This window comes from Leucopleurus acutus (genome assembly GCF_964270905.1).
Source record: "Leucopleurus acutus genome assembly, chromosome: 11".
Lineage (NCBI taxonomy): Eukaryota > Metazoa > Chordata > Mammalia > Artiodactyla > Delphinidae > Leucopleurus > Leucopleurus acutus.
The window spans coordinates 72,531,122-72,544,403 of record NC_139152.1 but is presented as its reverse complement, the minus strand read 5'-3'; the positions used below and the strand labels follow the sequence as shown (position 1 = coordinate 72,544,403).

General features: G+C 38.7%; 1 protein-coding gene across 1 annotated transcript in view; it reads left to right on the top strand.

Annotated features, from left to right (window-relative positions):
• The window catches only part of KITLG (KIT ligand), an 84,461-nt gene that overhangs the window by 34,812 nt on the left and 36,367 nt on the right, over positions 1 to 13,282 (top strand). Inside the window, exon 2 of the mRNA XM_082850518.1 lies at positions 2,359 to 2,472. Coding sequence (XP_082706644.1) covers positions 2,359 to 2,472 — 114 coding nt within the window. The remainder of the gene's footprint in view (positions 1 to 2,358; positions 2,473 to 13,282) is intronic.

Below are 13,282 nucleotides of genomic sequence, written 5' to 3'. Positions count from 1 at the left end.
ATGTTTGTGTAGTTTCTTCAGTGTCAGGCATAAGACATGGCAAAGAGAAGTCAACAGAATTTCTGCCCTTATGTTTCTTTTCTTTCGTCTAGTCTTATTGAGATATAATTGACATATACACTGTATAAGTTTAAGGTGTACAGCATAATTATTTGACTTGCATACATCATTCAGTGACTACCATATTAAGATTACCATATTAAGAACATCTGCCATCTCATATAGATACAAAATCTATATAAATCCAAAAGAAATAGAAATGTTTTTCCTTGTGATGAGAACTCTTAGGATATACTCTCTTAACTTTCTTACATAACGTACAGCAGTGTGAATTATATTGATCATGTTGTACATTACGTCCCTAATACTTATTTATCTTATGTCTGGAAGTTTGTACCTTTTGACCACCTTCCTCCAGTTCCCCCTCCCCCACCCCATGCCTTTATATTTCTTAGAGCCTAGAATATGAATATGGTTATTAGTGAGATTGGCCATTTACAGAGGTCCTTAGGGAGGATTCCAAAATCATATCATGGAAGAGGATCTTGGAGAAATATATTTCAAGGGAGGGTTAGGTCTTAGCAATGACAGTATGAAAGAAAGCTTGAGTTTAAGCAATTATACTTACATACATGAAGGGATATTAGAGGATATTTTATGTGTTGGGATTGTCCAAAAAGAAGAATCCCCCAAACAAATCATTTACACAATTCAGTCTTCATTTTGGTCCAAGGGAGATGATGCTATGAAGAGTGGGACCCCACCATGCTCAAAGTAGCCTTAAACAAAATTAAGCAGGATTACTGCTAAAGTACATAGATTACAGTGGTAAAACAATAAAAGGGTTTTAGTTTTGTTTCGAAGCCACTATTATCTATGTAGGTAGCATTGCAGTCTTAGAAATTTTAGTAAATGATAATTATAATTTGGTCCAGTGTAATATCTATTTAGCGTTCAGATATTAATTGAAAATAATAATCCAGTTCCATATAATACATGGCTGGTTACATAATAAGTAGGAAAGATTTCTAGCCATGTGCAGATGGGCCTTTGTGTAATTTTAAGATGCCATAGATGAATGTTAACTCTTAAAAGAACTCTCATATTTTAAAATATCTTCACATCTCCATGTTTTGCTCATGCTGTTTATTTTTCCTGGAATACTTGTCCCTTCCTTGTCAACTCTTGCAAACTCTTCTTTTGTCCTCTAAAATCCAGCCAGAGTCACATTTTCTCTGTGGCTTTTCTTGGCATTGTCTTTCTGCCACGAGTTCTCTCCCTTAAGGTCAACTGATGAAGTTTTTCCTCCTCTGAGTTCCCAAAGCATTTATCACTGGGGTGTGGGTGTCACTTACTTACCTGCATCTGCATTTCAAGGGTGTCTTATCACCTTTGTTTCTCTAGTGACTGGCTCAGTCCCTGTCTCATAATACAGGCTCAATAAACCGGTATCAAATTTGAAGCATTACACTCTTTTTTTTTTTTTTACCTTGGTCACTGATTCACCCAGCAAATATTTATTAAGAGTTTTTTATATTCAAGGTTCTGCTATGTGTTGTAAAGATACTGAAGAAAAAAAATAGATGCCCAGATTTTTAAAAACATAAAATATAGTGTAATAAGAAAAAATAAGCCATGCACAAAGGTAACTATTTTACATATTTGAAAGAGTTATTTTCAAAGAGAGGTGTCTTGGGGGGCGTGTGAGTGTGGGTTCATGCTAGGATTCAAGAATATCTTCCCATTGACTAGAAAATATTTTTCCTTATTAAATGGCCAAAAAGCTGTGATTCAAAACAATGATTCTTTTGATGTCTCACAGTTAGGTTAAATTCTGTCCTATATCTAAATCTCTGTCTCTCCCCCTCACTTTAACTGGGTGTACTATTAGATTATCGGATTAAAGCACTGCTCAGGGTTTTGCTGCTACTTGCCAAACAGTCTACATTTAAAGTAGAGAAAGTTTCTTTTGGTGCCTTCAGGTATGAATTTTATGCATTCCCTAGTTTTTAGAAAACACCTTAAGTGATAAATACTTCACATGTTGCTACAAGTTCATTCCTAATTGCCATTGGGAAATTGCCCGTAGAAAGCTTTTGACAAAAGTTAACAATACTGTCATTGAAATGAAAAATCCAAACCATATTTTAAAAGAAATTTTTTAAAAATTTGGTCAGCATAGTTTGAATGCTCAGCATCTAATTGCATCTAATTGTATTTAAGCCAGTAGCGTTAAAAAAAAAAAAAAAAAGGTAGATTCCCTTTTCCACATTAAGGCAGAAGATGTTAATTGTTAATAGTTTTAGTGACTATGGATTTTCACTGATGATCACCAGCATTTTTTCTCTTTTCATTTAGACTTGGATTATCACTTGCATTTATCTTCAACTGCTCCTATTTAATCCTCTCGTCAAAACTCAAGGGATCTGCAGGAACCGTGTGACTGATGATGTGAAAGACGTTACAAAATTGGTAAGTAAGGAATGCTTTCAATTGCTGTGACTCTTTTTCTTGTACTTTTTGAAAAATATTTCCTTTTTCCTTGCCCCAAATTAGTATTTTTCGAAGACCAGGAGAGAAGTCACTGAGTTACTCTAAAGAGTTTGTAGAGAGCAGCTAGGGAGATATTTAAGGTCATGGAGCATCTTGTTGGTAAAGTTGGCCTGTTGCACCCCACGGAAGTGGCTTTGTTTCTTTGCTGGTCTTTTCATCTCCTTCACAGGCAGTGAAGGATACTGGCGAGTTCTCTGTGTGCTGATGTGCCAGCACTAGCTTGTTCCCCATTATCTCTTAAAAGTGTTTTATTTCCCTTCCACATGCCTTCCTACTCTTCTCTAACGAGCCTAACAAAAGATCTGAGATGGTCTTTCTCCCCTTTCCAGCAGCTTGAAGACCCTGTCACATGCGGGTGGGTGTTTGCTCCCTCAGTAAACACAGTTGGAGTCATTTGTTGCCCAAGTGTTGACCAGATTCATCTCCCACATCCATCACATTGGAACTCTTCCCTCAGGAAAAGCCGTTTTACACTGGTGCCCCTTGGTCACTGCCGGCTTTGTGCCATGCTTCTCTTAAGATGCAAACCACAGAGAGGGAGAGCATGACACAGCATCTGAAATGCCTTCCTCCCAACTCTCACGATCTAGCGGTGATTGTACATGCTCACTTGAGCCACAGTGTGTGCTTTCAGGATGAACAAAGTTTGAGAAGCAGTTTTCTAAGTTCATGGTTCAAAAGAGCCAAATGGCACTCAGTTATTTGAATATTGTCTACAGAACGGACGTGATGTGAGAATAGGAAAGAAATGAGTATTGTAGTATGTAGAAAGAAAGAAAAGTATATTTTTTGAGATATTTATCTTTCCTATTTTGATATGCATTTCCCGGTTTATGTGTTTTATTTTGGGTTCATAGCCAAATTCCAAAACAGAAGTTTAATGTTACGATCTGAGTCTTGCTGGCTTAGTCTCATGCAGAATTAAGAATACACACACACACACACACACACGCACACACGCGCGCGTGCACACACACACACACACACATACACACACACCATGCAGATTTCTTTGGATACTTACAAAGTCCAGGTTTAAAAAAATTCTCTGGTGTAGTGCCTGAAGATATATCACCATGTTTTATTTGAGGAGCTGGTGACCAAAGCAATGCAACATTTGCCTACTATATGCCCAGCTAGGTATAAGGATGGGGGTGGGGTGATGAAGAACTTTTTTTAAAACATGTATCATGATCCTTTCCCTCAAGCTGCACGTTAGTTTCTGAACCAAGAAACTATATTAAAAAGAAAAGGTTTATATTCGAAATTTGGTATCAATAGAAGGCACTCATGAAATGTTTGTTCAGTGAAGTAAGGATGTGTACCACGGTGCAACATCATAATCACCTGTGGCGCTTACAAAAATCATAGGTGTCTGGGCCCCACTGATTCAGCAGGCCTGAAGGCATCTACATTTAAAGACATTCCTTAAAGGAGGTTTAAGAACCAGTGCTCTAGATGGTCTATTCTGTCACAGTTTAGAGACCAAAGTATTGTGACCTTGATTTAATCTCATTTCTTATTATGAGTAGTTTTATCTATGTTGTATGGATTTATATAAATGTTAGATTAATACGAGTCTCCAAAATATGCTTAAAGTAGGCCACAACTGGGAAATTACAGCTCTCATGGGGCTGCTGGTAGAACCATGGAGCTAAGATGAGCAGGGGAGGTCTGAAGTGGTCCTAGGTGTCCAGTTTCAAATATGTGGGCAAGGAGTCATAGATGGAAGGTGATGGTGTATCTGACCACACGCTGAGCATGTCCAAAATTAAAATGGTATTTAAGAAAAATTACTTATAGTCATTATTTTTTGCTGTGTGAGGAACACTACTTAATGAGCACCACTTCCTGTGAAATGTCAAACCGATATTTTCAAGTGGCATAAGTAGGTATTATAAGCACCTTCCAAGATTTTCCACTCTTGTCTTTGACCATCTGCTTATTTTCAGTCTGTTACCTATCAGTTGATACAGTGAAAAATGGCAGGAAGCATGGAGAAAGAAGTGCCTGGAAAGAGATACTTATTAACACTAAAATATAATTCCTTCCCCCAAGGGCAAATGTAAAAAAATCATTAAACTGAAAAAAATCTTTCTGTCACCCCTCGAGCACCTGACTCAGAGGGGAACTTTTTAATTTCAAGAGTTGATCTAAATGAAATTAGTGTGTTTACTTTGGATTATCGGGGGGGAAAAATCTAGTTAGTAACGAAAAAGGACTTAGAAGATCACTTCTAACTGAATAAAGACCTACTTAATGCCCAGCCAATATTTCATAGAGTAGGACATTGAAAGATATAAAATAATCCCTGGTCTCAGAGTGTTTATAATCTAGTTTGGGAGCTAACCCATCTCTATGAATATATGAGTGCATATCACTCAGTCTGCAATAACCACACGCAAATGGATACCATTTGAAAGATTTTCTGGTATAGCGTGGGAACCAACCTATGCTAATTTATTGGTTCAAAGAATGGATTTTAGAATCTGGCACACCTGCTCTTTGACCTTAGATAAGTAACTACGTTTCTAAATCTCAGTTCTTACTTACCCTTTTGTAGTATAGATTAAATAAGAGAATGTATATATAAATTTTTTACCACAGTTATTATCACATAATCTCTCTGTGCCTCAGTTTCCTCATCAGTGTAATAGATTAACAGTACAATTGACCTTTGAACAACACGGGAGTTAGCAGTGGAACATCCTTCTCACAGCTTGTAGTTGGCCCTCTGTATACAAGCTTCCTCCCTAGCTGTGGTTCTGCATCCGCAGATTCAACCGACCATGGATCATGTAATACTGCCGGACTTAACTGTTAAAAAAAAACAAACAAAAACATGGGTATGAGTAGACCCATATAGTTCAAACCCATGTTGTTCAAGGGTCAACTGTACTTAACCTCATAGAGTAACTTTAAATAAGTGAATAGAACAGTGCTAGGAACATAGCAAGTGCCTGCTAAATACTGTCAGTAATGGTAGTAGTGGCATTTGTGGGGTCATAGGATACTGGAGTCGGAAGGGAATTTAGAAACAATCTAGACGAAGTACTTCCAAAATAGGAAAGCTGAGACCCAGGAGTGGTGAAGCCCAGCTCCTGGTCCCATTACCTGTGCTGTATCTTCTAGGACAGTGGTTTTCAAACTGGCTTCAAGAGTCCACCTAGCCTCTCTGCTTTTATTATTTATGTGTCTGGGTTTCTAAATAAGACTTGGCTTGAAAAAACAATTGAGCTTATGAAAAAATGTTTGCAAGCCACTGCTTTAAATCAGCATTTGTGGGATATCATTTGAGAACCATCCAGTCACAATCTCTTAGGGTACGTGTTAAAAGTATAGCTATCAGGGCCCGCCTCAGAAATACGGAATCACAGCTTGTGGAGATGAGATGTAGGAACGTTAATGTTTCTGACTAATATGCCAGGTGATAGTTATTTGCATAGAAGTGGCAGGACCGCTTAGGCCATAATACTTACAATATTGGGTTGTTTCCATGTCTGAAAAGAAGCTGTGTTCCCATCCTTAGCCTAAAACTCATAATTTCACTAATTCAAGCAACAACATGAGTCACTTTTGAGTTTTATGGATATAGATAATCACAGCCTCTCTCTAGAGAACAGTGGGGCAAAAAAGCATCTTCAAGTAGGTCAGGCTTACCGGGGTGTTTGAATACCAGCTCTGCTATTACCCAGCTGTGTGACCTTGGACAAATAAGTCCCTAGACCTTTCTGGGATTCAACTTGTGGTTTTGAAAATGAGGAACTAGGACATGATCAATACTTAGTTCTTAATCTAGGATTCATAAACTTTGAAATTCTTGCAAATGGAACTCTAAATTATGCCTACGTGTGCCTTATGTGTGTTTCTAAGAAGAGCATGTATAACTTTCATCTGCTTCCCAGAGACGTCTGCGACACCCAAAAAGATAAGAACTACTAAATCCGATAACTTGGGAGACCCTTTTTAGCTCTGAGATCCTTTTATTCCATGGAGATACTTTTTTTAGCTTGTACCTTTTGGAAAGATTCAGTTATGCCTTGACAAAAGGAGGTTATATCGAACAAGAGGATCTGGTTTCTTTGCAGACATAACTTTGGTACATTTTATTTGAGAAAAAGAAAGTGGGTTGAGAGTACCTTTTTACCTTGCTTTTCATAGTAATTTCTTCAGCTGAAATCATTCCTTTGCCCATTCTGCCAGTTCCTCCTTTGCTTTAGGTGGCACCTTGCACTGTGCCCACAAACATTAAGTTTGTTTGCTTGGGGTGATTCTCATGTCACAGAAGCACACGATTTATGACTTTACTGTCATTTCCTTTTAAATTTCTTATTGAACACTTTTTACTGCCCCTGCAATCCCCTGGTTTTTGTTTGAAATCCTTCTGGCATGTTTACTCAGCATAATAGTTCATCTATTTACAGAACATTTTGCTTTGTTTCCAAAAAATGTTGCAGGACTTGTTTTAAATGGCAAACTCAGACCTACCTAAAGAAAGGGTCAAGTGTCTGGGAAGGGGATGAATGAAACTCTAAAAACTTGTATCTATGGGATGGTTCAGCTGTAGCTTTTAATGATTTTTAAGTGTTAATATAAGGAGGAATCCAAATATTGAAATAGTTCAAATTAATTTTTCCTTTTTTTCTTCCTGCTGTTCCTTTCATTTGTGGTATTTTTTCCTTCATTTGGGGGAATTTAATTGAATATGACTTTGTTGCTTTTTTAAAAACCTTTTTATCTTTTACTATCTATTGAGTAATTATTTGTCTTCCTCAAAATGTTTAAGGCAGGTTGCTGTCCCAGCCCCATCTTGTAAAGGTGAAACTACTCTGTCTTTTCAAGGTCAGTCTACAAATGAGTAGAGTAGAATTAAAAGTCAAGAATTCGTGGTTTTCCTGGTCTTGAAGTAGGCACTTATTTTAAGTAGATTATATTAATACATGACTCTTAGAGTTTAAAATAATGGAAGATTATAAAAATATACTTAGATAACAAATTTCACACTTTGAATGGACAGTTTTGAATGATGTGGAATTTTTATTCTTCTTCAAATACGATGTTCTTTGGATATAATTACCACTGCCTTAAAATGGAAGATTGGAGTCTCTGAGACTTCCCATTTCTAGGTGAACTCTGAGCTTTATTAAGCATATCTTCTCTTTAAAAGCAGAGGTCTCACATAATTTTGTTTGACCCTTGAAGAACAATGGTTTGATAGCTGGAGAGTTTTTAAAGTTTATTTTGATTAGTTTGCAATATTTAGCATTTAAATTTCTGCTACTGTGGTCAGTAGAAAATTCTTTTCTCTGTTTTAAGGTAAATTTAGGACTTAATGCAAAGAAAGGACAGAAGCGTATTAGAAATAATAGTCGTAAAAACTGACAAGTAGTGGGCTATGTTACCAAGCATGTCAATCTTATCATAAAGAAAAAATTGTTCTTCCATTATAAGATAAACCACTTAGGTACAAAATCTCCTGCTCCTTGACTTTTTAAAGTAATCATTATTGTGTGAGTATCCATGCAAAGCACTTTGTATGGATTTTCTCTTTTAGTCATCACAGCCCTAGGAGGTAATTATTTTTACCAACAGCTTATTGATTAGGAAGCTGAGGCCTGGTGATGGTTAGTAACCTGACAATCCTCACCTGGAAACAGGGAGCTGAATAGAGGTTTGAACCCCTAACTGCCCATCTCTAGAGCATAAGAACCCAGTTCATAATTTATGATGTTTTAACTTAAGATGTCAATATCAACTGCAATTTAAGAATTAGCATTCCATCCTCTTGAATTTTATTTCCTAGGTAGTAGTCACCTTATCTTATGATTAGGAAGCAGTCGTATTATAGAAGTTCAATTAATACTACTTAATTGGAATCCACATTATAAAGTGTGTCTATGAAATAAACCAAAATGTTTTTAATCTCTTCTATCTGAAAGGAGAATGAGGGTCATCTAACTTCATTTAGATATTCTTCACTGAGAAAATATGACCCAGAAAAGTCTTTGAGTTGTCATGTTAATTTTTTCTAAATCACTAATTGAGTCGTTATTAAAGGGAAAAAAAGGGTAATTAACTTGGTTAGTTAGATTTTTAGTCAACATTAACAAGAGATGGCTTATAAGGAGAAATAAAAAGACAAAAAGCTGGGACTTCCCTGGTGGTGCCGTGGTTAAGAACCCGCCTGCCAATGCAGGGGACACGGGTTCGAGCCCTGGTCCAGGAAGATCCCACACGCCGCGGAGCAACTAAGCCCGTGCGCCACAACTACTGAGCCTGTGCTCTAGAGCCCGTGAGCCACAACTACTGAAGCCCGCGTGCCTCGAGCCCATGCTCCGCAGCAAGAGAAGCCACCGCAATGAGAAGCCCCCACACCGCAATGAAGAATAGCCCCTGCTCGCCGCAACTAGAAAAAGCACGCGTGGAGCAATGAAGACCCAATACAGCCAAATAAATTAATTTTTTTTTTTAAAGGCAAAAATCTTTGTCCTGTGTTATTTCTGAAGACTGAACAACCAGCATTACAGTAAACTGCTGCAGGAGTGAACTGGGATATTTAAAATATAAGCGTAGAAGGTTAGGTTTTTTGCTCTACAGCAGTGATTCTTAAACTTCTCTGGGTCTCCCAGCACTCTGAAAACTGGACTCTTTCCTCAGAAAGGTTCACATATGTGCAACATTTTATGTAGCGTCAAGGGAATCATGAGTTATTACTGCTGCATTTTGATTCTTATCTAGAACTTGAGAGAAACAACTGAGACAAGTGTGTCTCACTAAAGATGTCCAAGAAGGCACTGATTTCATGAGACTTAGAGACCTCAATGATATTTGAATCATGAAATCCAAAGATTTTAGATAAGTGATCTAGAGAGGGAGTTAAATGTTCTGACTTTGAGTTCTTTTTCTCCTGAGTCCAAACACCTGCAGGGTATGGTGGGCAGCCAGTGCCTGTTTGGCTTGCAAAGACCTTTTCCTGGCTGGGTTTCCGGCATTTCTACATGCCATTCTCGTATGCATTTTGCCTCCTCGTGTCACTGAGTATGGTCAGTCCTTAAGACATCCAAAAACAGATAGCAAATGGGCCCGTCTAGTAGTAGAGTGAGACCATCACAGAGTGACTTGTTTTTGCAGTTTTATGCATTTAATGATCTGGCACAGTACTTACATCCTCACACTCCACACCACAAAGTTCATTGGACCTTTGGAATAATTGGACCTTTGGTAAATTTTCCACCAGTTAGGTTCTATTTTATTTTATTTTTTGCCCTGAACATATTTTACGAGAATAGATTGGTTTTTTCAAAATCTGGAGCCTTGGTTATGTATCCATTTCACCCTCCCAACAGTATGCTTCCCTGGAATCTAAACCACGTCTCTGCTTTTTCAGCGTACGGTCTCTGTATAAATATTTAATACATATTCAGTACTTTCCTAATGGTGTTCTAAACTGCCCCCAGTCTCTATTCTCTCCTTGCTACATATTCAGTACTTTCCTAATGGTGTTCTAAACTGCCCCCAGTCTCTATTCCCTCCAGACTCACCTTTCTAAATTGACGGTCATGTTCCCTTCCAGCTTAAACACCTGCAGTGTAGCACCACTGCTTAATTCCATGAGAAAGGTAAATCAGACTGAATTTTTCATAGTTATCTACTTCACCCTCTTCATCTTACAGACGAGGAGCAGAGGTTTCACTGGTCCCGCTGGAACTTGTTCCACTGGAACTGGTCGCGCTGGACCTCACTGACTCCCTCTTGGCCTCCTTGGCCCGACATTTAGGTCCCTCACTAATAATGGCTTTCCCAGGGTATTTCTTACCTCCTACCTGCTAGAGCCTGAATGATCTGTCCCTGGTCTCCCATGTCTTTGTCTTTGCATATAACCCTATACCTAGAATGTCCCACTCCCTTGCAATTAATAATAAATACTCATACTCATTCATACACCATGCTCAAGCACTAAGTATTTTAAACAAGTTATATAATCCTTGTTTAGTCTTAATAGATCCACTAGCTCGATTCTATGATTCCCATTTTACACATGTGGAAATTGAGGCTAAAGAAGATTAAGTAGTTTGCCTAAGATCTCTGAGTTAGCACGTGGCAGGACATGGATCCAACCTGAGCAGTGTGTCCCCGGGACCTGTGTTGTGAGGCCTACATCAAACTAACTGCTTGGAAGGAACAGCTTATCTTCCTAGTTCTAGGTCAAAGGCTCCCTCTACTCTTATCAAATTTCCACAGTGCTCAATATACATAAGAGAATTCTGTGCTTTCTGAATGCTATTTAACATACTATAAATGCTTGGAAAGTAATATAATAATTCATGAAGCAGCCATAAAAATATACAACTTGACTTCCTAATTTCTCTTCCAAATGTAATTGGAAACAAACCAATGCAAGCCAAGAAAGTAATAATGCGGAGACTGATCTGTAGATAACTGTGCTGAGACCAGCGCACAGCGCCAAGATTTGTATCCTTACCTCCAGTAGGTACTCCTGATGACTGTGACCTTGGGATGCCAGTTAACCTCTCTGTGTTTTCTTCTGTGAAATAGGCTTAATAACATATCTCTGGGGTCGTGATAGAGACTGTGTATGAAAACTTAAACTGTAAAGCATTTTTCAAAAATAGTATTACTTTTCAGTTCTACCAGAAATTAAATATCAGTAAATCAGTTTAATGCAGAAATTATTATTATATACCCCCCAAGTGGTAAGGTGTGGAGATTTCAGTGTGCTGGTCAGAGAACTTCTCGTAAGGTTTCTTTGCACCAATTTTTACGTATAGATTACTAATAAAACAAAATTGGCCAGCATATTGCTTACATTTTTTCTGCCCTTTCGGTACATACTCAGATCCTAAGTTATCTGAATACCAGTTCGGTCAATTCTATGTTTATTTTCTGATAACGTTAGTTGTGCTTAAGGACGGCTAGATTGTCAAGCAGCTTGTGTTCAGAACACCTGCCACTTCTTGCCATGTTTCTCCATCTGGAATGACTTTCATTTACACGGTTGGTTCATAACAAAACAGAATGTTGCTGCTCGTTCTGATTCCAGCTTTTAGGTCAGCTATGTCTTCCACTGGGGCTTACATAAAATAACAAGGTCCGGTACGTGGGCCTCTCACTGCTGTGGCCTCTCCTGTTGCGGAGCACAGGCTCCGGACGCGCAGGCTCAGCGGCCATGGCTCACGGGCCCAGCCACTCCGCGGCATGTGGGATCCTCCCGGACCGGGGCACGAACCCGTGTCCCCTGCATCGGCAGGCGGACTCTCAACCACTGCGCCACCAGGGAAGCCCAGGACTTTACTGTTTTATTGGGGGTGGCATGAGGAGGGTTGATGGTGAGCCTCACAAGTGGAAAATATCTAGGACAAGTGTGCAGAGAGTAGATAGATGAAAATATGTAGTTGAGCTAAGAGGCAAGGGAGGCTCTGCTGTCAGAGACCTGAGTTCTAGTCCAGACTTAACACGTAGTAATCGTGTGAACTTAGTCAAGTTTCTTGACCTCTTTGAGCCTTAAGTTCTTCATTCATTAAATAGAGATAGTATGTGAAAGGGATTCTGAGGCTTGGATGTGATCATGCAACATAAGCCCTTGATAAGCACAGTGCCAGCACATCATAAATATTTGGTAAGTGTTAGGCTGGAGGCTGAGATGAGTGGGAGATGGTACCATTGGAAGTAGAATGGTAGCATGCACAGTGGGATCATCTACTTCCTTGGCTCCCCTCTGACTGCTTATGCCTTTAACTAGATTCTTTTCTCACCAAATTGTTCTCAGATTCCAGAAGCTATTGGCAAAGCCAAGAAAAAACCATATGGATTGTGTTCTGGGAGACTTGTCAGAGATGACCTAGTCTGGCAAACATGCACAACATCCCAGCTTACTATGGGGAATAGGAATGATTTTGGAGACAGGGTAAAGGGGAAAATGAGTCCACCAAGGCAAGGTAGACCCATTGAGGATATAATAAAGCAAAACCACTTTTTTTACATTGTATATTATTTTAAGACTCAATGGGCTAAGTCAGTTTATACATATTATAAACGGGCCATATGATACAGATGGAAATTTTATCTGTGCTAGAAGGGTGAGATGTAAGAGGTGGTACTATATGTAGAAAAGGAGACAAGTGAACCTAGAACTCTGTAAGTTACCAGGATGTGTGCCTTGGAAGTCAGTTGACAGTATAGCTCTCAGTGAAGAATATGGATTGATTGGCACATTCACTCATCTCAGCTCATAAATTGACTCTCAGACATGGGTACTTTTATCTCCACTTTACAGATGAGAGAAACCAAAGTACAGTTTAGATTTGTTCCAAATTCCCTGGTTCTAAATCAGGTGCTTGTTCAACTTATTGCCACAGTGACTGGTGGAAATGGGTTAGCTAGTCTTTGAAAGCCTTTAAAAGAAGCTAGGTAAACACTTGAGGCAGCTCAAACGTTCAGCACCAGCTAAGTTGATTAAGTTATATCACAGAACTGAATCTTTCTAAAGTAATTAAGTGATAAAGCATTTGCCACTCATAAGTATCATTGATCTTTTGAAATTTCGCAGACATTTTTTTCTAGGATCAACGTAGAACAGTAGTTCTCCAACTTAAGCGTACATCAGAGTCACCTGGAGGACTTGTTACATGAGATTCAGTAGGTCTGGTGTGGCCCGCGACTGCGTTTCTACAGATTCCCTGGTGATGTTGATATATCACTTGGTAAACCA